This window comes from Rhinoderma darwinii, chromosome 6, assembly GCF_050947455.1.
Source record: "Rhinoderma darwinii isolate aRhiDar2 chromosome 6, aRhiDar2.hap1, whole genome shotgun sequence".
NCBI classification, from domain to species: Eukaryota; Metazoa; Chordata; class Amphibia; order Anura; family Rhinodermatidae; genus Rhinoderma; species Rhinoderma darwinii.
In genome coordinates, this window is record NC_134692.1 from 145,926,370 (window position 1) to 145,950,627 (window position 24,258).

A 24,258-nucleotide genomic window follows, 5' to 3' on the forward strand; every position below is an offset into this window, starting at 1 on the left:
AATCAATGCGTCCTTCTCAGCGGATTGGCCAGGAGAGGTCACATGACCGGTTCTGTGACACCTTTACTAAAGTTCCTCTGGTGACTCCTCTTGTCAATCATCAGAGGAATGTTGGGGGCATCCAGTGCATGACAGATTGTCTGTGATTTTTTTTTTGTGGGCTCCACCACTATAATATTGTATAACAGACGTCACTCACCCGCAGGCCCAGATCACTGTTCGTGTAGTCCACCGGCTGGCAGAAATAGCTGTACCCCGCCAGCACCGACGTCACCAGGAACTGAGGAAAAATCACAAGAAGATGTGTGGAGCTCAGGAGAAGTCATGAACAGCGCGGCCTGGAGGGAGAGGGTCCGTGTACATCAGGGTGGAGTATATAGAAGCTCAGGTGTGATATATGTGGTTATATAAAGCGTGGCATGGAGGGAGAGGGTCCGTGTACATCAGGGTGGAGTATATAGAAGCTCAGCTGTGATAGATGTGGTTATATAAAGTGTGGCCTGGAGGGAGAGGGTCCGTGTACATCAGGGTGGAGTATATAGAAGCTCAGGTGTGATATATGTGGTTATATAAAGCATGGCATGGAGGGAGAGGGTCCGTGTATATCAGGGTGGAGTATATAGAAGCTCAGCTGTGATAGATGTGGTTATATAAAGCGTGGCCTGGAGGGAGAGGGTCCGTGTATATCAGGGTGGAGTATATAGAAGGTCAGGTGTGATAGGTGGTTATATAAAGCATGGCATGGAGGGAGAGGGTCCATGTATATCAGGGTGGAGTATATAGAAGCTCAGGTGTGATATATGTGGTTATATAAAGCATGGCATGGAGGGAGAGGGTCCGTGTATATCAGGGTGGAGTATATAGAAGCTCAGCTGTGATAGATGTGGTTATATAAAGCGTGGCATGGAGGGAGAGGGTCCGTGTATATCAGGGTGGAGTATATAGAACCTCAGGTGTGATAGGTGGTTATATAAAGCGTGGCATGGAGGGACAGGGTCCGTGTATATCAGGGTGGAGTATATAGAAGGTCAGGTGTGATATATGTGGTTATATAAAGCGTGGCATGGAGGGAGAGGATCCGTGTACATCAGGGTGGAGTATATAGAAGCTCAGGTGTGATTATATAAAGTGTGGCATGGAGGGAGAGTGTCCGTCTACATCAGGGTGGAGTATATAGAAGGTCAGGTGTGATAGATGTGGTTATATAAAGCGTGGCATGGAGGGAGAGGGTCCGTCTACATCAGGGTGGAGTATATAGAAGGTCAGGTGTGATTATATAAAGCGTGGCATGGAGGGAGAGGGTCCGTGTACATCAGGGTGGAGTATATAGAATCTCAGGTGTGATATATGTGGATATATAAAGCGTGGCATGGAGGGAGAGGGTCCGTGTATATCAGGGTGGAGTATATAGAAGCTCAGCTGTGATAGATGTGCTTATATAAAGCACGGCATGGAGGGAGAGGGTCAGTGTACATCAGGGTGGAGTATATAGGAGCTCAGATGTGATTATATAAAGTGTGGCATGGAGGGAGAGTGTCCGTCTACATCAGGGTGGAGTATATAGAAGGTCAGGTGTGATAGATGTGGTTATATAAAGCGTGGCATGGAGGGAGAGGGTCCGTGTACATCAGGGTGGAGTATATAGAAGCTCAGGTGTGTTAGATGTGGATATATAAAGCGTGGCATGGAGGGAGAGGGTGCGTGTACATCAGGGTGGAGTATATAGAAGGTCAGGTGTGATATATGTGGTTATATAAAGCGTGGCATGGAGGGAGAGGATCCGTGTACATCAGGGTGGAGTATATAGAAGCTCAGGTGTGATTATATAAAGTGTGGCATGGAGGGAGAGTGTCCGTCTACATCAGGGTGGAGTATATAGAAGGTCAGGTGTGATAGATGTGGTTATATAAAGCGTGGCATGGAGGGAGAGGGTCCGTGTACATCAGGGTGGAGTATATAGAAGCTCAGGTGTGTTAGATGTGGATATATAAAGCGTGGCATGGAGGTAGAGGGTCCGTGTACATCAGGGTGGAGTATATAGAAGGTCAGGTGTGATAGATGTGGATATATAAAGCATGGCATGGAGGGAGAGGGTGCGTGTACATCAGGGTGGAGTATATAGAAGCTCAGGTGTGATAGGTGGTTATATAAAGCGTGGCATGGAGGGAGAGGGTCCGTGTACATCAGGGTGGAGTATATAGAAGCTCAGGTGTGATATATGTGGTTATATAAAGCGTGGCATGGAGGGACAGGGTCCGTGTACATCAGGGTGGAGTATATAGAAGCTCAGGTGTGATATATGTGGTTATATAAAGCATGGCATGGAGGGAGAGGGTCCATGTATATCAGGGTGGAGTATATAGCTCAGGTGTGATATATGTGGATATATAAAGCGTGGCATGGAGGTAGAGGGTCCGTGTATATCAGGGTGGAGTATATAGAAGCTCAGGTGTGATAGATGTGGTTATATAAAGCGTGGCATGGAGGGACAGGGTCCGTGTACATCAGGGTGGAGTATATAGAAGGTCAGGTGTGATAGATGTGGATATATAAAGCATGGCATGGAGGGAGTGGGTCCGTGTATATCAGGGTGGAGTATATAGAAGCTCAGGTGTGATAGATGTGGATATATAAAGCGTGGCATGGAGGGAGAGGGTGCGTGTACATCAGGGTGGAGTATATAGAAGGTCAGGTGTGATAGATGTGGTTATATAAAGCGTGGCATGGAGGTAGGGGGTCCATCTACATCAGGGTGGAGTATATAGAAGGTCAGGTGTGATAGATGTGGATATATAAAGCGTGGCATGGAGGGACAGGGTCCGTGTACATCAGGGTGGAGTATATAGAAGCTCAGGTGTGATAGATGTGGATATATAAAGCGTGGCATGGAGGGAGAGGGTCAGTGTACATCAGGGTGGAGTATATAGAAGCTCAGGTGTGATAGATGTGGATATATAAAGCGTGGCATGGAGGGAGAGGGTCCATCTACATCAGGGTGGAGTATATAGATGTTCAGATCTTCCAGATAAAGAGTAGATTCACCTCATAAAACATATAGACCGACAGCACCACCAGCGCCAGGTTATAGATCAGGAGGACGGAGCGCAGGGTGAAGGGTTCCCGCCCCTCCATTAGTTTGGGTCCTAGGGCCACAAAAATGAGGTAGACGGCAAAGATCAGGATCACAGGGACGGGCGAGTAAACGAGAAGCCAGGGATCCGTGCGGCTGTCTGCAAATAACAGGAGAGCCGGGACATGAAGTACAAGAAGGAATAGGAAAAACGAAAAAATAGAGGATCCAGCGCAATCAGTTAAAATAGAACATTGTTCCAATTTTATTTTGAGTAATTTAAAACAAGATCGGTCCCGAGTGTAATACTTAGAGATAGATAGATAGATAGGTGCCTACGCGTTTCAACGCACACCACGTCCTTCCTCAAGCCATGAGGAAGGACGTGGTGTGCGTCTGAAACGCGTAGGCACCTATCTATCTCTAAGTATTACACTCGGGACCGATCTTGTTTTAAATGACTCAAAATAAAATTGGAACAATGTTCTATTTTAACTGATTGCGCTGGATCCTCTATTTTTTTGTTTTTCCTGTCACGGAGATCCAGGCGCAGAGCGCAAAGAACCTGCATTCAAGGTGAGCTGGAGGATCCCACCCACAGTTTCTACAAGAAGGAATGTTACCCACATCGTAGGGTCACCCCCAGCCGAGCGGCAGTCTGTATGTCACCCCAAAGTGGGAGGAGCAGAAATGATCCCAGCGAGATCCACCACCCCACAGCTCTCACCAGTCTTCTCCAGTAGAGTCTGTGCCCCGGAGCCGTCAGTTTTAGGGCATGTTCACACCCGGATTCAGCACTTTCCATATTGTAAGTCAGGGGACCCGGCGTGGGGCGGATTCAGCTGCGCTGTTACTTCTGTTACAAACCAAAGTCACGACCCAAATGTGAAGACTGTCGTGCCCTAGAGTGGGAGGGACTTATAACTCCTCCCTCTACATCACCCAGAGTGGGAGGAGCGGACATCAGGTCACCCTACACTAGGAGGGGCAGTCTGAGCGCTGTCACCCGGAGGGGCGTCTCATTTTCTTACCTCCATTCTCCAGGGCCCAGATGTAGAATTCTTGTGCTGCCTCCCACGTGGACCCCATCCTGCAGACCTGGAACACACACACAATTCCCAGCACTGACCCAGAAAGTCCCTACAAGTCCCTATAATGAGGAGCAGTAACTGGAGCGCTGCATCCGAGAACCAATATCAGCAGATCGTGCGCTCTACAAACTGACGGTAAATCGCTGAGACACAAACATTACCCGACACTTCATATTTACAGATCATATCTCACCTTGCGCACATTATATACATCCCGCTATACCACCCGCCCCTATACAAGATTCCAGTCCACTCCTGGAAGACCCTCCAGTGCAACCAGACACTACTCCCGGCTACAGAGGAGGACTGCAAGTCTCAGCAAGATTTTACCTTTTTACAAAGGAACCATTACAATAAATCAGTGCTTTAGTGCAGCTGACTGACGCTAAATTGATGCCTCTCCTGCTTCACAGTGAGGCCGGATTCACACGAGCGTGTGCGTTTTGCTCACGCAAAAAACATGGCGTTTTATGCCGGCGCTAAAAGGCACTTAACACCTCCGTATGTCATGATCATATGGTGCGCGGCTGCAAGATTTTCGCGCAGCCGCCATCATTATGACACTCTGTTTGTAGCTCGTGGTGCTTTTCTGTTTACATTCATAGTTTTTACGGCTGTTGCGCGAATCACGTGCGCCCCACGGAAGTGCCTGTGTGGTGCGCGTGATTTTCACGCACCCATTGACTTCAATGTGTGCGTGATGTGCGAAAAATGCACAAATATCGGACATGTCGTGAGTTTTACGCAGCGGACACACGGACACACACTGCACAAAAATCACTGACAGTCTGCACTGCCCCATAGACTAATATAGGTGCGTGTGAGGCGCGTGAAAATCACACGCGCTGCACGGACGTATTTTACTTTGTCTGAATAAGCCCTTAATGTGTTGGGGATTAGTAGACCTCTACCTGAATCTAGGACTATTACGACAGTCCAGAGATCATAACAGAGTTGGAGTGTTATAAGAGGAGCGGCTGATATCAGTCACACATATAATGTAATGTCTCTGGAGGATATAATAGTACTGGAGTGTTATAAGAGGAGCGGCTGATATCAGTCACACATATAATGTAATGTCTCTGGAGGATATAATAGTACTGGAGTGATATAAGAGGAGCGGCTGATATCAGTCACACATATGATGTAATGTCTCTGGAGGATATAATAGTGCTGGAGTGTTATAAGAGGAGCGGCTGATATCAGTCACACATATGATGTAATATCTCTGGAGGATATAATAGTGCTGGAGTGTTATAAGAGGAGCGGCTGATATCAGTCACATATGATGTAATGTCTCTGGAGGATATAATAGTACTGGAGTGTTATAAGAGGAGCGGCTGATATCAGTCACATATGATGTAATGTCTCTGGAGGATATAATAGTGCTGGAGTGTTATAAGAGGAGCGGCTGATATCAGTCACATATATGATGTAATGTCTCTGGAGGATATAATAGTACTGGAGTGTTATAAGAGGAGCGGCTGATATCAGTCATATATGATGTAATGTCTGGAGGATATAATAGTACTGGAGTGATATAAGAGGAGCGGCTGATATCAGTCACACATGATGTAATGTCTCTGGAGGATATAATAGTGCTGGAGTGATATAAGAGGAGCGGCTGATATCAGTCACATATATGATGTAATGTCTCTGGAGGATATAATAGTACTGGAGTGTTATAAGAGGAGCGGCTGATATCAGTCACATATATGATGTAATGTCTCTGGAGGATATAATAGTACTGGAGTGTTATAAGAGGAGCGGCTGATATCAGTCATATATGATGTAATGTCTGGAGGATATAATAGTACTGGAGTGATATAAGAGGAGCGGCTGATATCAGTCACACATATGATGTAATGTCTCTGGAGGATATAATAGTACTGGAGTGATATAAGAGGAGCGGCCGATATCAGTCACACATATGATGTCATGTCTCTGGAGGATATAATAGTACTGGAGTGATATAAGAGGAGCGGCTGATATCAGTCACATATGATGTATTGTCTCTGGAGGATATAATAGTGCTGGAGTGATATTAGAGGAGCGGCTGATATCAGTCACACATATGATGTAATGTCTCTGGAGGATAGAATAGTGCTGGAGTGATATAAGAGGAGCGGCTGATATCAGTCACACATATGATGTAAATGTCTCTGGAGGATATAATAGTGCTGGAGTGATATAAGAGGAGCGGCTGATATCAGTCACACATATGATGTAATGTCTCTGGAGGATATAATAGTGCTGGAGTGATATAAGAGGAGCGGCTGATATCAGTCACACATATGATGTAATGTCTCTGGAGGATATAATAGTACTGGAGTGATATAAGAGGAGTGGCCGATATCAGTCACACATATGATGTAATGTCTCTGGAGGATATAATAGTACTGGAGTGATATAAGAGGAGCGGCCGATATCAGTCACACATATGATGTCATGTCTCTGGAGGATATAATAGTACTGGAGTGATATAAGAGGAGCGGCTGATATCAGTCACATATGATGTATTGTCTCTGGAGGATATAATAGTGCTGGAGTGATATTAGAGGAGCGGCTGATATCAGTCACACATATGATGTAATGTCTCTGGAGGATAGAATAGTGCTGGAGTGATATAAGAGGAGCGGCCGATATCAGTCACACATATGATGTAATGTCTCTGGAGGATATAATAGTACTGGAGTGATATAAGAGGAGCGGCTGATATCAGTCACACATATGATGTAATGTCTGGAGGATATAATAGTACTGGAGTGTTATAAGAGGAGCGGCTGATATCAGTCACATATATGATGTAATGTCTCTGGAGGATATAATAGTACTGGAGTGATATAAGAGGAGCGGCTGATATCAGTCACATATGATGTAATGTCTCTGGAGGATATAATAGTGCTGGAGTGATATAAGAGGAGCGGCTGATATCAGTCACATATGATGTAATGTCTCTGGAGGATATAATAGTACTGGAGTGATATAAGAGGAGCGGCTGATATCAGTCACATATGATGTAATGTCTCTGGAGGATATAATAGTGCTGGAGTGATATAAGAGGAGCGGCTGATATCAGTCACACATATGATATAATAGTACTGGAGTGTTATAAGAGGAGCGGCTGATATCAGTCACATATATGATGTAATGTCTCTGGAGGATATAATAGTACTGGAGTGATATAAGAGGAGCGGCTGATATCAGTCACATATGATGTAATGTCTCTGGAGGATATAATAGTGCTGGAGTGATATAAGAGGAGAGGCTGATATCAGTCACACATATGATGTAATGTCTCTGGAGGATATAATAGTACTGGAGTGATATAAGAGGAGAGGCTGATATCAGTCACACATATGATGTCATGTCTCTGGAGGATATAATAGTGCTGGAGTGATATAAGAGGAGCGGCTGATATCAGTCACACATATGATGTAATGTCTGGAGGATATAATAGTACTGGAGTGATATAAGAGGAGCTGCTGATATCAGTCACACATATGATGTAATGTCTCTGGAGGATATAATAGTACTGGAGTGATATAAGAGGAGCGGCTGATATCAGTCACATATGATGTAATGTCTGGAGGATATAATAGTACTGGAGTGATATAAGAAGAGCGGCTGATATCAGTCACACATATGATGTAATGTCTCTGGAGGATATAATAGTACTGGAGTGTTATAAGAGGAGCGGCTGATATCAGTCACACATATGATGTAATGTCTCTGGAGGATATAATAGTACTGGAGTGTTATAAGAGGAGCGGCTGATATCAGTCACATATATGATGTAATGTCTCTGGAGGATATAATAGTACTTGAGTGATATAAGAGGAGCGGCTGATATCAGTCACATATATGATGTAATGTCTCTGGGGGATATAATAGTGCTGGAGTGATATAAGAGGAGCGGCTGATATCAGTCACACATATGATGTAATGTCTCTGGAGGATATAATAGTGCTGGAGTGTTATAAGAGGAGCGGCTGATATCAGTCACACATATGATGTAATGTCTCTGGAGGATATAATAGTGCTGGAGTGTTATAAGAGGAGCGGCTGATATCAGTCACACATATGATGTAATATCTCTGGAGGATATAATAGTGCTGGAGTGTTATAAGAGGAGCGGCTGATATCAGTCACATATGATGTAATGTCTCTGGAGGATATAATAGTACTGGAGTGTTATAAGAGGAGCGGCTGATATCAGTCATATATGATGTAATGTCTGGAGGATATAATAGTACTGGAGTGATATAAGAGGAGCGGCTGATATCAGTCACACATATGATGTAATGTCTCTGGAGGATATAATAGTGCTGGAGTGATATAAGAGGAGCGGCTGATATCAGTCACACATATGATGTAATGTCTCTGGAGGATATAATAGTACTGGAGTGATATAAGAGGAGTGGCCGATATCAGTCACACATATGATGTAATGTCTCTGGAGGATATAATAGTACTGGAGTGATATAAGAGGAGCGGCCGATATCAGTCACACATATGATGTCATGTCTCTGGAGGATATAATAGTACTGGAGTGATATAAGAGGAGCGGCTGATATCAGTCACATATGATGTATTGTCTCTGGAGGATATAATAGTGCTGGAGTGATATTAGAGGAGCGGCTGATATCAGTCACACATATGATGTAATGTCTCTGGAGGATAGAATAGTGCTGGAGTGATATAAGAGGAGCGGCCGATATCAGTCACACATATGATGTAATGTCTCTGGAGGATATAATAGTACTGGAGTGATATAAGAGGAGCGGCTGATATCAGTCACACATATGATGTAATGTCTGGAGGATATAATAGTACTGGAGTGTTATAAGAGGAGCGGCTGATATCAGTCACATATATGATGTAATGTCTCTGGAGGATATAATAGTACTGGAGTGATATAAGAGGAGCGGCTGATATCAGTCACATATGATGTAATGTCTCTGGAGGATATAATAGTGCTGGAGTGATATAAGAGGAGCGGCTGATATCAGTCACATATGATGTAATGTCTCTGGAGGATATAATAGTACTGGAGTGATATAAGAGGAGCGGCTGATATCAGTCACATATATGATGTAATGTCTCTGGAGGATATAATAGTACTGGAGCGTTATAAGAGGAGCGGCTGATATCAGTCACACATATGATGTAATGTCTCTGGAGGATATAATAGTACTGGAGTGATATAAGAGGAGCGGCTGATATCAGTCACATATGATGTAATGTCTCTGGAGGATATAATAGTGCTGGAGTGATATAAGAGGAGCGGCTGATATCAGTCACACATATGATGTAATGTCTGGAGGATATAATAGTACTGGAGTGTTATAAGAGGAGCGGCTGATATCAGTCACATATGATGTAATGTCTCTGGAGGATATAATAGTACTGGAGTGATATAAGAGGAGCGGCTGATATCAGTCACATATGATGTAATGTCTCTGGAGGATATAATAGTGCTGGAGTGATATAAGAGGAGCGGCTGATATCAGTCACACATATGATGTAATGTCTGGAGGATATAATAGTACTGGAGTGTTATAAGAGGAGCGGCTGATATCAGTCACATATATGATGTAATGTCTCTGGAGGATATAATAGTACTGGAGTGATATAAGAGGAGCGGCTGATATCAGTCACATATGATGTAATGTCTCTGGAGGATATAATAGTGCTGGAGTGATATAAGAGGAGCGGCTGATATCAGTCACACATATGATGTCATGTCTCTGGAGGATATAATAGTACTGGAGTGATATAAGAGGAGCGGCTGATATCAGTCACATATGATGTAATGTCTCTGGAGGATATAATAGTGCTGGAGTGATATAAGAGGAGAGGCTGATATCAGTCACACATATGATGTAATGTCTCTGGAGGATATAATAGTACTGGAGTGATATAAGAGGAGAGGCTGATATCAGTCACACATATGATGTCATGTCTCTGGAGGATATAATAGTGCTGGAGTGATATAAGAGGAGCGGCTGATATCAGTCACACATATGATGTAATGTCTCTGGAGGATATAATAGTACTGGAGTGATATAAGCGGAGCGGCTGATATCAGTCACATATGATGTAATGTCTCTGGAGGATATAATAGTACTGGAGTGATATAAGAGGAGCTGCTGATATCAGTCACACATATGATGTAATGTCTCTGGAGGATATAATAGTACTGGAGTGATATAAGAGGAGCGGCTGATATCAGTCACATATGATGTAATGTCTGGAGGATATAATAGTACTGGAGTGATATAAGAAGAGCGGCTGATATCAGTCACACATATGATGTAATGTCTCTGGAGGATATAATAGTACTGGAGTGTTATAAGAGGAGCGGCTGATATCAGTCACACATATGATGTAATGTCTCTGGAGGATATAATAGTACTGGAGTGTTATAAGAGGAGCGGCTGATATCAGTCACATATGATGTAATGTCTCTGGAGGATATGATAGTACTGGAGTGATATAAGAGGAGCGGCTGATATCAGTCACATATATGATGTAATGTCTCTGGAGGATATAATAGTACTTGAGTGATATAAGAGGAGCGGCTGATATCAGTCACATATATGATGTAATGTCTCTGGAGGATATAATAGTACTGGAGTGTTATAAGAGGAGCGGCTGATATCAGTCACACATATGATGTAATGTCTCTGGGGGATATAATAGTGCTGGAGTGATATAAGAGGAGCGGCTGATATCAGTCACACATATGATGTAATGTCTCTGGAGGATATAATAGTGCTGGAGTGTTATAAGAGGAGCGGCTGATATCAGTCACACATATGATGTAATGTCTCTGGAGGATATAATAGTGCTGGAGTGTTATAAGAGGAGCGGCTGATATCAGTCACACATATGATGTAATATCTCTGGAGGATATAATAGTGCTGGAGTGTTATAAGAGGAGCGGCTGATATCAGTCACATATGATGTAATGTCTCTGGAGGATATAATAGTACTGGAGTGTTATAAGAGGAGCGGCTGATATCAGTCATATATGATGTAATGTCTGGAGGATATAATAGTACTGGAGTGATATAAGAGGAGCGGCTGATATCAGTCACACATATGATGTAATGTCTCTGGAGGATATAATAGTACTGGAGTGATATAAGAGGAGCGGCCGATATCAGTCACACATATGATGTCATGTCTCTGGAGGATATAATAGTACTGGAGTGATATAAGAGGAGCGGCTGATATCAGTCACATATGATGTATTGTCTCTGGAGGATATAATAGTGCTGGAGTGATATTAGAGGAGCGGCTGATATCAGTCACACATATGATGTAATGTCTCTGGAGGATAGAATAGTGCTGGAGTGATATAAGAGGAGCGGCTGATATCAGTCACATATGATGTATTGTCTCTGGAGGATATAATAGTGCTGGAGTGATATTAGAGGAGCGGCTGATATCAGTCACACATATGATGTAATGTCTCTGGAGGATAGAATAGTGCTGGAGTGATATAAGAGGAGCGGCTGATATCAGTCACACATATGATGTAAATGTCTCTGGAGGATATAATAGTGCTGGAGTGATATAAGAGGAGCGGCTGATATCAGTCACACATATGATGTAATGTCTCTGGAGGATATAATAGTGCTGGAGTGATATAAGAGGAGCGGCTGATATCAGTCACACATATGATGTAATGTCTCTGGAGGATATAATAGTACTGGAGTGATATAAGAGGAGTGGCCGATATCAGTCACACATATGATGTAATGTCTCTGGAGGATATAATAGTACTGGAGTGATATAAGAGGAGCGGCCGATATCAGTCACACATATGATGTCATGTCTCTGGAGGATATAATAGTACTGGAGTGATATAAGAGGAGCGGCTGATATCAGTCACATATATGATGTAATGTCTCTGGAGGATATAATAGTACTGGAGTGATATAAGAGGAGCGGCTGATATCAGTCACATATGATGTATTGTCTCTGGAGGATATAATAGTGCTGGAGTGATATTAGAGGAGCGGCTGATATCAGTCACACATATGATGTAATGTCTCTGGAGGATAGAATAGTGCTGGAGTGATATAAGAGGAGCGGCCGATATCAGTCACACATATGATGTAATGTCTCTGGAGGATATAATAGTACTGGAGTGATATAAGAGGAGCGGCTGATATCAGTCACACATATGATGTCATGTCTCTGGAGGATATAATAGTACTGGAGTGATATAAGAGGAGCGGCTGATATCAGTCACATATGATGTATTGTCTCTGGAGGATATAATAGTGCTGGAGTGATATTAGAGGAGCGGCTGATATCAGTCACACATATGATGTAATGTCTCTGGAGGATAGAATAGTGCTGGAGTGATATAAGAGGAGCGGCTGATATCAGTCACATATGATGTATTGTCTCTGGAGGATATAATAGTGCTGGAGTGATATTAGAGGAGCGGCTGATATCAGTCACACATATGATGTAATGTCTCTGGAGGATAGAATAGTGCTGGAGTGATATAAGAGGAGCGGCTGATATCAGTCACACATATGATGTAAATGTCTCTGGAGGATATAATAGTGCTGGAGTGATATTAGAGGAGCGGCTGATATCAGTCACACATATGATGTAATGTCTCTGGAGGATAGAATAGTGCTGGAGTGATATAAGAGGAGCGGCCGATATCAGTCACACATATGATGTAATGTCTCTGGAGGATATAATAGTACTGGAGTGATATAAGAGGAGCGGCTGATATCAGTCACACATATGATGTAATGTCTGGAGGATATAATAGTACTGGAGTGTTATAAGAGGAGCGGCTGATATCAGTCACATATATGATGTAATGTCTCTGGAGGATATAATAGTACTGGAGTGATATAAGAGGAGCGGCTGATATCAGTCACATATGATGTAATGTCTCTGGAGGATATAATAGTGCTGGAGTGATATAAGAGGAGCGGCTGATATCAGTCACATATGATGTAATGTCTCTGGAGGATATAATAGTACTGGAGTGATATAAGAGGAGCGGCTGATATCAGTCACATATGATGTAATGTCTCTGGAGGATATAATAGTGCTGGAGTGATATAAGAGGAGCGGCTGATATCAGTCACACATATGATGTAATGTCTGGAGGATATAATAGTACTGGAGTGTTATAAGAGGAGCGGCTGATATCAGTCACATATGATGTAATGTCTCTGGAGGATATAATAGTACTGGAGTGATATAAGAGGAGCGGCTGATATCAGTCACATATGATGTAATGTCTCTGGAGGATATAATAGTGCTGGAGTGATATAAGAGGAGCGGCTGATATCAGTCACACATATGATGTAATGTCTGGAGGATATAATAGTACTGGAGTGTTATAAGAGGAGCGGCTGATATCAGTCACATATATGATGTAATGTCTCTGGAGGATATAATAGTACTGGAGTGATATAAGAGGAGCGGCTGATATCAGTCACATATGATGTAATGTCTCTGGAGGATATAATAGTGCTGGAGTGATATAAGAGGAGCGGCTGATATCAGTCACACATATGATGTCATGTCTCTGGAGGATATAATAGTACTGGAGTGATATAAGAGGAGCGGCTGATATCAGTCACATATGATGTAATGTCTCTGGAGGATATAATAGTGCTGGAGTGATATAAGAGGAGAGGCTGATATCAGTCACACATATGATGTAATGTCTCTGGAGGATATAATAGTACTGGAGTGATATAAGAGGAGAGGCTGATATCAGTCACACATATGATGTCATGTCTCTGGAGGATATAATAGTGCTGGAGTGATATAAGAGGAGCGGCTGATATCAGTCACACATATGATGTAATGTCTGGAGGATATAATAGTACTGGAGTGATATAAGAGGAGCTGCTGATATCAGTCACACATATGATGTAATGTCTCTGGAGGATATAATAGTACTGGAGTGATATAAGAGGAGCGGCTGATATCAGTCACATATGATGTAATGTCTGGAGGATATAATAGTACTGGAGTGATATAAGAAGAGCGGCTGATATCAGTCACACATATGATGTAATGTCTCTGGAGGATATAATAGTACTGGAGTGTTATAAGAGGAGCGGCTGATATCAGTCACACATATGATGTAATGTCTCTGGAGGATATAATAGTACTGGAGTGTTATAAGAGGAGCGGCTGATATCAGTCACATATGATGTAATGTCTCTGGAGGATATGATAGTACTGGAGTGATATAAGAGGAGCGGCTGATATCAGTCACATATATGATGTAATGTCTCTGGAGGATATAATAGTACTTGAGTGATATAAGAGGAGCGGCTGATATCAGTCACACATATGATGTAATGTCTCTGGAGGATATAATAGTACTGGAGTGTTATAAGAGGAGCGGCTGATATCAGTCACATATGATGTAATGTCTCTGGAGGATATGATAGTACTGGAGTGATATAAGAGGAGCGGCTGATATCAGTCACACATATGATGTAATGTCTCTGGAGGATATAATAGTGCTGGAGTGTTATAAGAGGAGCGGCTGATATCAGTCACACATATGATGTAATATCTCTGGAGGATATAATAGTGCTGGAGTGTTATAAGAGGAGCGGCTGATATCAGTCACACATATGATGTAATGTCTCTGGAGGATATAATAGTGCTGGAGTGTTATAAGAGGAGCGGCTGATATCAGTCACACATATGATGTAATATCTCTGGAGGATATAATAGTGCTGGAGTGTTATAAGAGGAGCGGCTGATATCAGTCACATATGATGTAATGTCTCTGGAGGATATAATAGTACTGGAGTGTTATAAGAGGAGCGGCTGATATCAGTCATATATGATGTAATGTCTGGAGGATATAATAGTACTGGAGTGATATAAGAGGAGCGGCCGATATCAGTCACACATATGATGTCATGTCTCTGGAGGATATAATAGTACTGGAGTGATATAAGAGGAGCGGCTGATATCAGTCACATATGATGTATTGTCTCTGGAGGATATAATAGTGCTGGAGTGATATTAGAGGAGCGGCTAATATCAGTCACACATATGATGTAATGTCTCTGGAGGATATAATAGTACTGGAGTGTTATAAGAGGAGCGGCTGATATCAGTCACATATGATGTAATGTCTCTGGAGGATATGATAGTACTGGAGTGATATAAGAGGAGCGGCTGATATCAGTCACATATATGATGTAATGTCTCTGGAGGATATAATAGTACTTGAGTGATATAAGAGGAGCGGCTGATATCAGTCACATATATGATGTAATGTCTCTGGGGGATATAATAGTGCTGGAGTGATATAAGAGGAGCGGCTGATATCAGTCACACATATGATGTAATGTCTCTGGAGGATATAATAGTGCTGGAGTGTTATAAGAGGAGCGGCTGATATCAGTCACACATATGATGTAATGTCTCTGGAGGATATAATAGTGCTGGAGTGTTATAAGAGGAGCGGCTGATATCAGTCACACATATGATGTAATATCTCTGGAGGATATAATAGTGCTGGAGTGTTATAAGAGGAGCGGCTGATATCAGTCACATATGATGTAATGTCTCTGGAGGATATAATAGTACTGGAGTGTTATAAGAGGAGCGGCTGATATCAGTCATATATGATGTAATGTCTGGAGGATATAATAGTACTGGAGTGATATAAGAGGAGCGGCTGATATCAGTCACACATATGATGTAATGTCTCTGGAGGATATAATAGTACTGGAGTGATATAAGAGGAGCGGCCGATATCAGTCACACATATGATGTCATGTCTCTGGAGGATATAATAGTACTGGAGTGATATAAGAGGAGCGGCTGATATCAGTCACATATGATGTATTGTCTCTGGAGGATATAATAGTGCTGGAGTGATATTAGAGGAGCGGCTGATATCAGTCACACATATGATGTAATGTCTCTGGAGGATAGAATAGTGCTGGAGTGATATAAGAGGAGCGGCTGATATCAGTCACATATGATGTATTGTCTCTGGAGGATATAATAGTGCTGGAGTGATATTAGAGGAGCGGCTGATATCAGTCACACATATGATGTAATGTCTCTGGAGGATAGAATAGTGCTGGAGTGATATAAGAGGAGCGGCTGATATCAGTCACACATATGATGTAAATGTCTCTGGAGGATATAATAGTGCTGGAGTGATATAAGAGGAGCGGCTGATATCAGTCACACATATGATGTAATGTCTCTGGAGGATATAATAGTGCTGGAGTGATATAAGAGGAGCGGCTGATATCAGTCACACATATGATGTAATGTCTCTGGAGGATATAATAGTACTGGAGTGATATAAGAGGAGTGGCCGATATCAGTCACACATATGATGTAATGTCTCTGGAGGATATAATAGTACTGGAGTGATATAAGAGGAGCGGCCGATATCAGTCACACATATGATGTCATGTCTCTGGAGGATATAATAGTACTGGAGTGATATAAGAGGAGCGGCTGATATCAGTCACATATATGATGTAATGTCTCTGGAGGATATAATAGTACTGGAGTGATATAAGAGGAGCGGCTGATATCAGTCACATATGATGTATTGTCTCTGGAGGATATAATAGTGCTGGAGTGATATTAGAGGAGCGGCTGATATCAGTCACACATATGATGTAATGTCTCTGGAGGATAGAATAGTGCTGGAGTGATATAAGAGGAGCGGCCGATATCAGTCACACATATGATGTAATGTCTCTGGAGGATATAATAGTACTGGAGTGATATAAGAGGAGCGGCTGATATCAGTCACACATATGATGTCATGTCTCTGGAGGATATAATAGTACTGGAGTGATATAAGAGGAGCGGCTGATATCAGTCACATATGATGTATTGTCTCTGGAGGATATAATAGTGCTGGAGTGATATTAGAGGAGCGGCTGATATCAGTCACACATATGATGTAATGTCTCTGGAGGATAGAATAGTGCTGGAGTGATATAAGAGGAGCGGCTGATATCAGTCACATATGATGTATTGTCTCTGGAGGATATAATAGTGCTGGAGTGATATTAGAGGAGCGGCTGATATCAGTCACACATATGATGTAATGTCTCTGGAGGATAGAATAGTGCTGGAGTGATATAAGAGGAGCGGCTGATATCAGTCACACATATGATGTAAATGTCTCTGGAGGATATAATAGTGCTGGAGTGATATTAGAGGAGCGGCTGATATCAGTCACACATATGATGTAATGTCTCTGGAGGATAGAATAGTGCTGGAGTGATATAAGAGGAGCGGCCGATATCAGTCACACATATGATGTAATGTCTCTGGAGGATATAATAGTACTGGAGTGATATAAGAGGAGCGGCTGATATCAGTCACACATATGATGTAATGTCTGGAGGATATAATAGTACTGGAGTGTTATAAGAGGAGCGGCTGATATCAGTCACATATATGATGTAATGTCTCTGGAGGATATAATAGTACTGGAGTGATATAAGAGGAGCGGCTGATATCAGTCACATATGATGTAATGTCTCTGGAGGATATAATAGTGCTGGAGTGATATAAGAGGAGCGGCTGATATCAGTCACATATGATGTAATGTCTCTGGAGGATATAATAGTACTGGAGTGATATAAGAGGAGCGGCTGATATCAGTCACATATGATGTAATGTCTCTGGAGGATATAATAGTGCTGGAGTGATATAAGAGGAGCGGCTGATATCAGTCACACATATGATGTAATGTCTGGAGGATATAATAGTACTGGAGTGTTATAAGAGGAGCGGCTGATATCAGTCACATATGATGTAATGTCTCTGGAGGATATAATAGTACTGGAGTGATATAAGAGGAGCGGCTGATATCAGTCACATATGATGTAATGTCTCTGGAGGATATAATAGTGCTGGAGTGATATAAGAGGAGCGGCTGATATCAGTCACACATATGATGTAATGTCTGGAGGATATAATAGTACTGGAGTGTTATAAGAGGAGCGGCTGATATCAGTCACATATATGATGTAATGTCTCTGGAGGATATAATAGTACTGGAGTGATATAAGAGGAGCGGCTGATATCAGTCACATATGATGTAATGTCTCTGGAGGATATAATAGTGCTGGAGTGATATAAGAGGAGCGGCTGATATCAGTCACACATATGATGTCATGTCTCTGGAGGATATAATAGTACTGGAGTGATATAAGAGGAGCGGCTGATATCAGTCACATATGATGTAATGTCTCTGGAGGATATAATAGTGCTGGAGTGATATAAGAGGAGAGGCTGATATCAGTCACACATATGATGTAATGTCTCTGGAGGATATAATAGTACTGGAGTGATATAAGAGGAGAGGCTGATATCAGTCACACATATGATGTCATGTCTCTGGAGGATATAATAGTGCTGGAGTGATATAAGAGGAGCGGCTGATATCAGTCACACATATGATGTAATGTCTGGAGGATATAATAGTACTGGAGTGATATAAGAGGAGCTGCTGATATCAGTCACACATATGATGTAATGTCTCTGGAGGATATAATAGTACTGGAGTGATATAAGAGGAGCGGCTGATATCAGTCACATATGATGTAATGTCTGGAGGATATAATAGTACTGGAGTGATATAAGAAGAGCGGCTGATATCAGTCACACATATGATGTAATGTCTCTGGAGGATATAATAGTACTGGAGTGTTATAAGAGGAGCGGCTGATATCAGTCACACATATGATGTAATGTCTCTGGAGGATATAATAGTACTGGAGTGTTATAAGAGGAGCGGCTGATATCAGTCACATATGATGTAATGTCTCTGGAGGATATGATAGTACTGGAGTGATATAAGAGGAGCGGCTGATATCAGTCACATATATGATGTAATGTCTCTGGAGGATATAATAGTACTTGAGTGATATAAGAGGAGCGGCTGATATCAGTCACACATATGATGTAATGTCTCTGGAGGATATAATAGTACTGGAGTGTTATAAGAGGAGCGGCTGATATCAGTCACATATGATGTAATGTCTCTGGAGGATATGATAGTACTGGAGTGATATAAGAGGAGCGGCTGATATCAGTCACATATATGATGTAATGTCTCTGGAGGATATAATAGTACTTGAGTGATATAAGAGGAGCGGCTGATATCAGTCACATATATGATGTAATGTCTCTGGGGGATATAATAGTGCTGGAGTGATATAAGAGGAGCGGCTGATATCAGTCACACATATGATGTAATGTCTCTGGAGGATATAATAGTGCTGGAGTGTTATAAGAGGAGCGGCTGATATCAGTCACACATATGATGTAATGTCTCTGGAGGATATAATAGTGCTGGAGTGTTATAAGAGGAGCGGCTGATATCAGTCACACATATGATGTAATGTCTCTGGAGGATATAATAGTGCTGGAGTGTTATAAGAGGAGCGGCTGATATCAGTCACACATATGATGTAATATCTCTGGAGGATATAATAGTGCTGGAGTGTTATAAGAGGAGCGGCTGATATCAGTCACATATGATGTAATGTCTCTGGAGGATATAATAGTACTGGAGTGTTATAAGAGGAGCGGCTGATATCAGTCATATATGATGTAATGTCTGGAGGATATAATAGTACTGGAGTGATATAAGAGGAGCGGCCGATATCAGTCACACATATGATGTCATGTCTCTGGAGGATATAATAGTACTGGAGTGATATAAGAGGAGCGGCTGATATCAGTCACATATGATGTATTGTCTCTGGAGGATATAATAGTGCTGGAGTGATATTAGAGGAGCGGCTGATATCAGTCACACATATGATGTAATGTCTCTGGAGGATAGAATAGTGCTGGAGTGATATAAGAGGAGCGGCTGATATCAGTCACATATGATGTATTGTCTCTGGAGGATATAATAGTGCTGGAGTGATATTAGAGGAGCGGCTGATATCAGTCACACATATGATGTAATGTCTCTGGAGGATAGAATAGTGCTGGAGTGATATAAGAGGAGCGGCTGATATCAGTCACACATATGATGTAAATGTCTCTGGAGGATATAATAGTGCTGGAGTGATATAAGAGGAGCGGCTGATATCAGTCACACATATGATGTAATGTCTCTGGAGGATATAATAGTGCTGGAGTGATATAAGAGGAGCGGCTGATATCAGTCACACATATGATGTAATGTCTCTGGAGGATATAATAGTACTGGAGTGATATAAGAGGAGTGGCCGATATCAGTCACACATATGATGTAATGTCTCTGGAGGATATAATAGTACTGGAGTGATATAAGAGGAGCGGCCGATATCAGTCACACATATGATGTCATGTCTCTGGAGGATATAATAGTACTGGAGTGATATAAGAGGAGCGGCTGATATCAGTCACATATATGATGTAATGTCTCTGGAGGATATAATAGTACTGGAGTGATATAAGAGGAGCGGCTGATATCAGTCACATATGATGTATTGTCTCTGGAGGATATAATAGTGCTGGAGTGATATTAGAGGAGCGGCTGATATCAGTCACACATATGATGTAATGTCTCTGGAGGATAGAATAGTGCTGGAGTGATATAAGAGGAGCGGCCGATATCAGTCACACATATGATGTCATGTCTCTGGAGGATATAATAGTACTGGAGTGATATAAGAGGAGCGGCTGATATCAGTCACATATGATGTATTGTCTCTGGAGGATATAATAGTGCTGGAGTGATATTAGAGGAGCGGCTGATATCAGTCACACATATGATGTAATGTCTCTGGAGGATAGAATAGTGCTGGAGTGATATAAGAGGAGCGGCCGATATCAGTCACACATATGATGTCATGTCTCTGGAGGATATAATAGTACTGGAGTGATATAAGAGGAGCGGCTGATATCAGTCACATATGATGTATTGTCTCTGGAGGATATAATAGTGCTGGAGTGATATTAGAGGAGCGGCTGATATCAGTCACACATATGATGTAATGTCTCTGGAGGATAGAATAGTGCTGGAGTGATATAAGAGGAGCGGCTGATATCAGTCACATATGATGTATTGTCTCTGGAGGATATAATAGTGCTGGAGTGATATTAGAGGAGCGGCTGATATCAGTCACACATATGATGTAATGTCTCTGGAGGATAGAATAGTGCTGGAGTGATATAAGAGGAGCGGCTGATATCAGTCACACATATGATGTAAATGTCTCTGGAGGATATAATAGTGCTGGAGTGATATAAGAGGAGCGGCTGATATCAGTCACACATATGATGTAATGTCTCTGGAGGATATAATAGTGCTGGAGTGATATAAGAGGAGCGGCCGATATCAGTCACACATATGATGTCATGTCTCTGGAGGATATAATAGTACTGGAGTGATATAAGAGGAGCGGCTGATATCAGTCACATATGATGTATTGTCTCTGGAGGATATAATAGTGCTGGAGTGATATTAGAGGAGCGGCTGATATCAGTCACACATATGATGTAATGTCTCTGGAGGATAGAATAGTGCTGGAGTGATATAAGAGGAGCGGCCGATATCAGTCACACATATGATGTAATGTCTCTGGAGGATATAATAGTACTGGAGTGATATAAGAGGAGCGGCTGATATCAGTCACACATATGATGTAATGTCTGGAGGATATAATAGTACTGGAGTGTTATAAGAGGAGCGGCTGATATCAGTCACATATATGATGTAATGTCTCTGGAGGATATAATAGTACTGGAGTGATATAAGAGGAGCGGCTGATATCAGTCACATATGATGTAATGTCTCTGGAGGATATAATAGTGCTGGAGTGATATAAGAGGAGCGGCTGATATCAGTCACATATGATGTAATGTCTCTGGAGGATATAATAGTACTGGAGTGATATAAGAGGAGCGGCTGATATCAGTCACATATGATGTAATGTCTCTGGAGGATATAATAGTGCTGGAGTGATATAAGAGGAGCGGCTGATATCAGTCACACATATGATGTAATGTCTGGAGGATATAATAGTACTGGAGTGTTATAAGAGGAGCGGCTGATATCAGTCACATATGATGTAATGTCTCTGGAGGATATAATAGTACTGGAGTGATATAAGAGGAGCGGCTGATATCAGTCACATATGATGTAATGTCTCTGGAGGATATAATAGTGCTGGAGTGATATAAGAGGAGCGGCTGATATCAGTCACACATATGATGTAATGTCTGGAGGATATAATAGTACTGGAGTGTTATAAGAGGAGCGGCTGATATCAGTCACATATATGATGTAATGTCTCTGGAGGATATAATAGTACTGGAGTGATATAAGAGGAGCGGCTGATATCAGTCACATATGATGTAATGTCTCTGGAGGATATAATAGTGCTGGAGTGATATAAGAGGAGCGGCTGATATCAGTCACACATATGATGTCATGTCTCTGGAGGATATAATAGTACTGGAGTGATATAAGAGGAGCGGCTGATATCAGTCACATATGATGTAATGTCTCTGGAGGATATAATAGTGCTGGAGTGATATAAGAGGAGAGGCTGATATCAGTCACACATATGATGTAATGTCTCTGGAGGATATAATAGTACTGGAGTGATATAAGAGGAGAGGCTGATATCAGTCACACATATGATGTCATGTCTCTGGAGGATATAATAGTGCTGGAGTGATATAAGAGGAGCGGCTGATATCAGTCACACATATGATGTAATGTCTGGAGGATATAATAGTACTGGAGTGATATAAGAGGAGCTGCTGATATCAGTCACACATATGATGTAATGTCTCTGGAGGATATAATAGTACTGGAGTGATATAAGAGGAGCGGCTGATATCAGTCACATATGATGTAATGTCTGGAGGATATAATAGTACTGGAGTGATATAAGAAGAGCGGCTGATATCAGTCACACATATGATGTAATGTCTCTGGAGGATATAATAGTACTGGAGTGTTATAAGAGGAGCGGCTGATATCAGTCACACATATGATGTAATGTCTCTGGAGGATATAATAGTACTGGAGTGTTATAAGAGGAGCGGCTGATATCAGTCACATATGATGTAATGTCTCTGGAGGATATAATAGTACTTGAGTGATATAAGAGGAGCGGCTGATATCAGTCACATATATGATGTAATGTCTCTGGGGGATATAATAGTGCTGGAGTGATATAAGAGGAGCGGCTGATATCAGTCACACATATGATGTAATGTCTCTGGAGGATATAATAGTGCTGGAGTGTTATAAGAGGAGCGGCTGATATCAGTCACACATATGATGTAATGTCTCTGGAGGATATAATAGTGCTGGAGTGTTATAAGAGGAGCGGCTGATATCAGTCACATATGATGTAATGTCTCTGGAGGATATAATAGTACTGGAGTGTTATAAGAGGAGCGGCTGATATCAGTCATATATGATGTAATGTCTGGAGGATATAATAGTACTGGAGTGATATAAGAGGAGCGGCTGATATCAGTCACACATATGATGTAATGTCTCTGGAGGATATAATAGTACTGGAGTGATATAAGAGGAGCGGCCGATATCAGTCACACATATGATGTATTGTCTCTGGAGGATATAATAGTGCTGGAGTGATATTAGAGGAGCGGCTGATATCAGTCACACATATGATGTAATGTCTCTGGAGGATAGAATAGTGCTGGAGTGATATAAGAGGAGCGGCTGATATCAGTCACATATGATGTATTGTCTCTGGAGGATATAATAGTGCTGGAGTGATATTAGAGGAGCGGCTGATATCAGTCACACATATGATGTAATGTCTCTGGAGGATAGAATAGTACTGGAGTGTTATAAGAGGAGCGGCTGATATCAGTCACACATATGATGTAATGTCTGGAGGATATAATAGTGCTGGAGTGATATAAGAGGAGCGGCTGATATCAGTCGCACATATGATGTAATGTCTCTGGAGGATATAATAGTGCTGGAGTGATATAAGAGGAGCGGCTGATATCAGTCACACATATGATGTAAATGTCTCTGGAGGATATAATAGTGCTGGAGTGATATAAGAGGAGCGGCTGATATCAGTCACA

The 24,258-nt window shown here is 41.9% G+C and overlaps 1 protein-coding gene across 1 annotated transcript in view; it reads right to left on the reverse strand.

The window, feature by feature from the left end:
• LOC142656090 (very long chain fatty acid elongase 4-like) overlaps positions 1-24,258 on the reverse strand; it is a 54,359-nt gene that overhangs the window by 24,101 nt on the left and 6,000 nt on the right. The window contains exons 2-4 of the mRNA XM_075830960.1: positions 4,102-4,168; positions 3,043-3,230; positions 200-280 (exon numbers count right to left, since the gene is read on the reverse strand). Coding sequence (XP_075687075.1) covers positions 200-280; positions 3,043-3,230; positions 4,102-4,159 — 327 coding nt within the window. The 5' untranslated portion in view covers positions 4,160-4,168. The remainder of the gene's footprint in view (positions 1-199; positions 281-3,042; positions 3,231-4,101; positions 4,169-24,258) is intronic.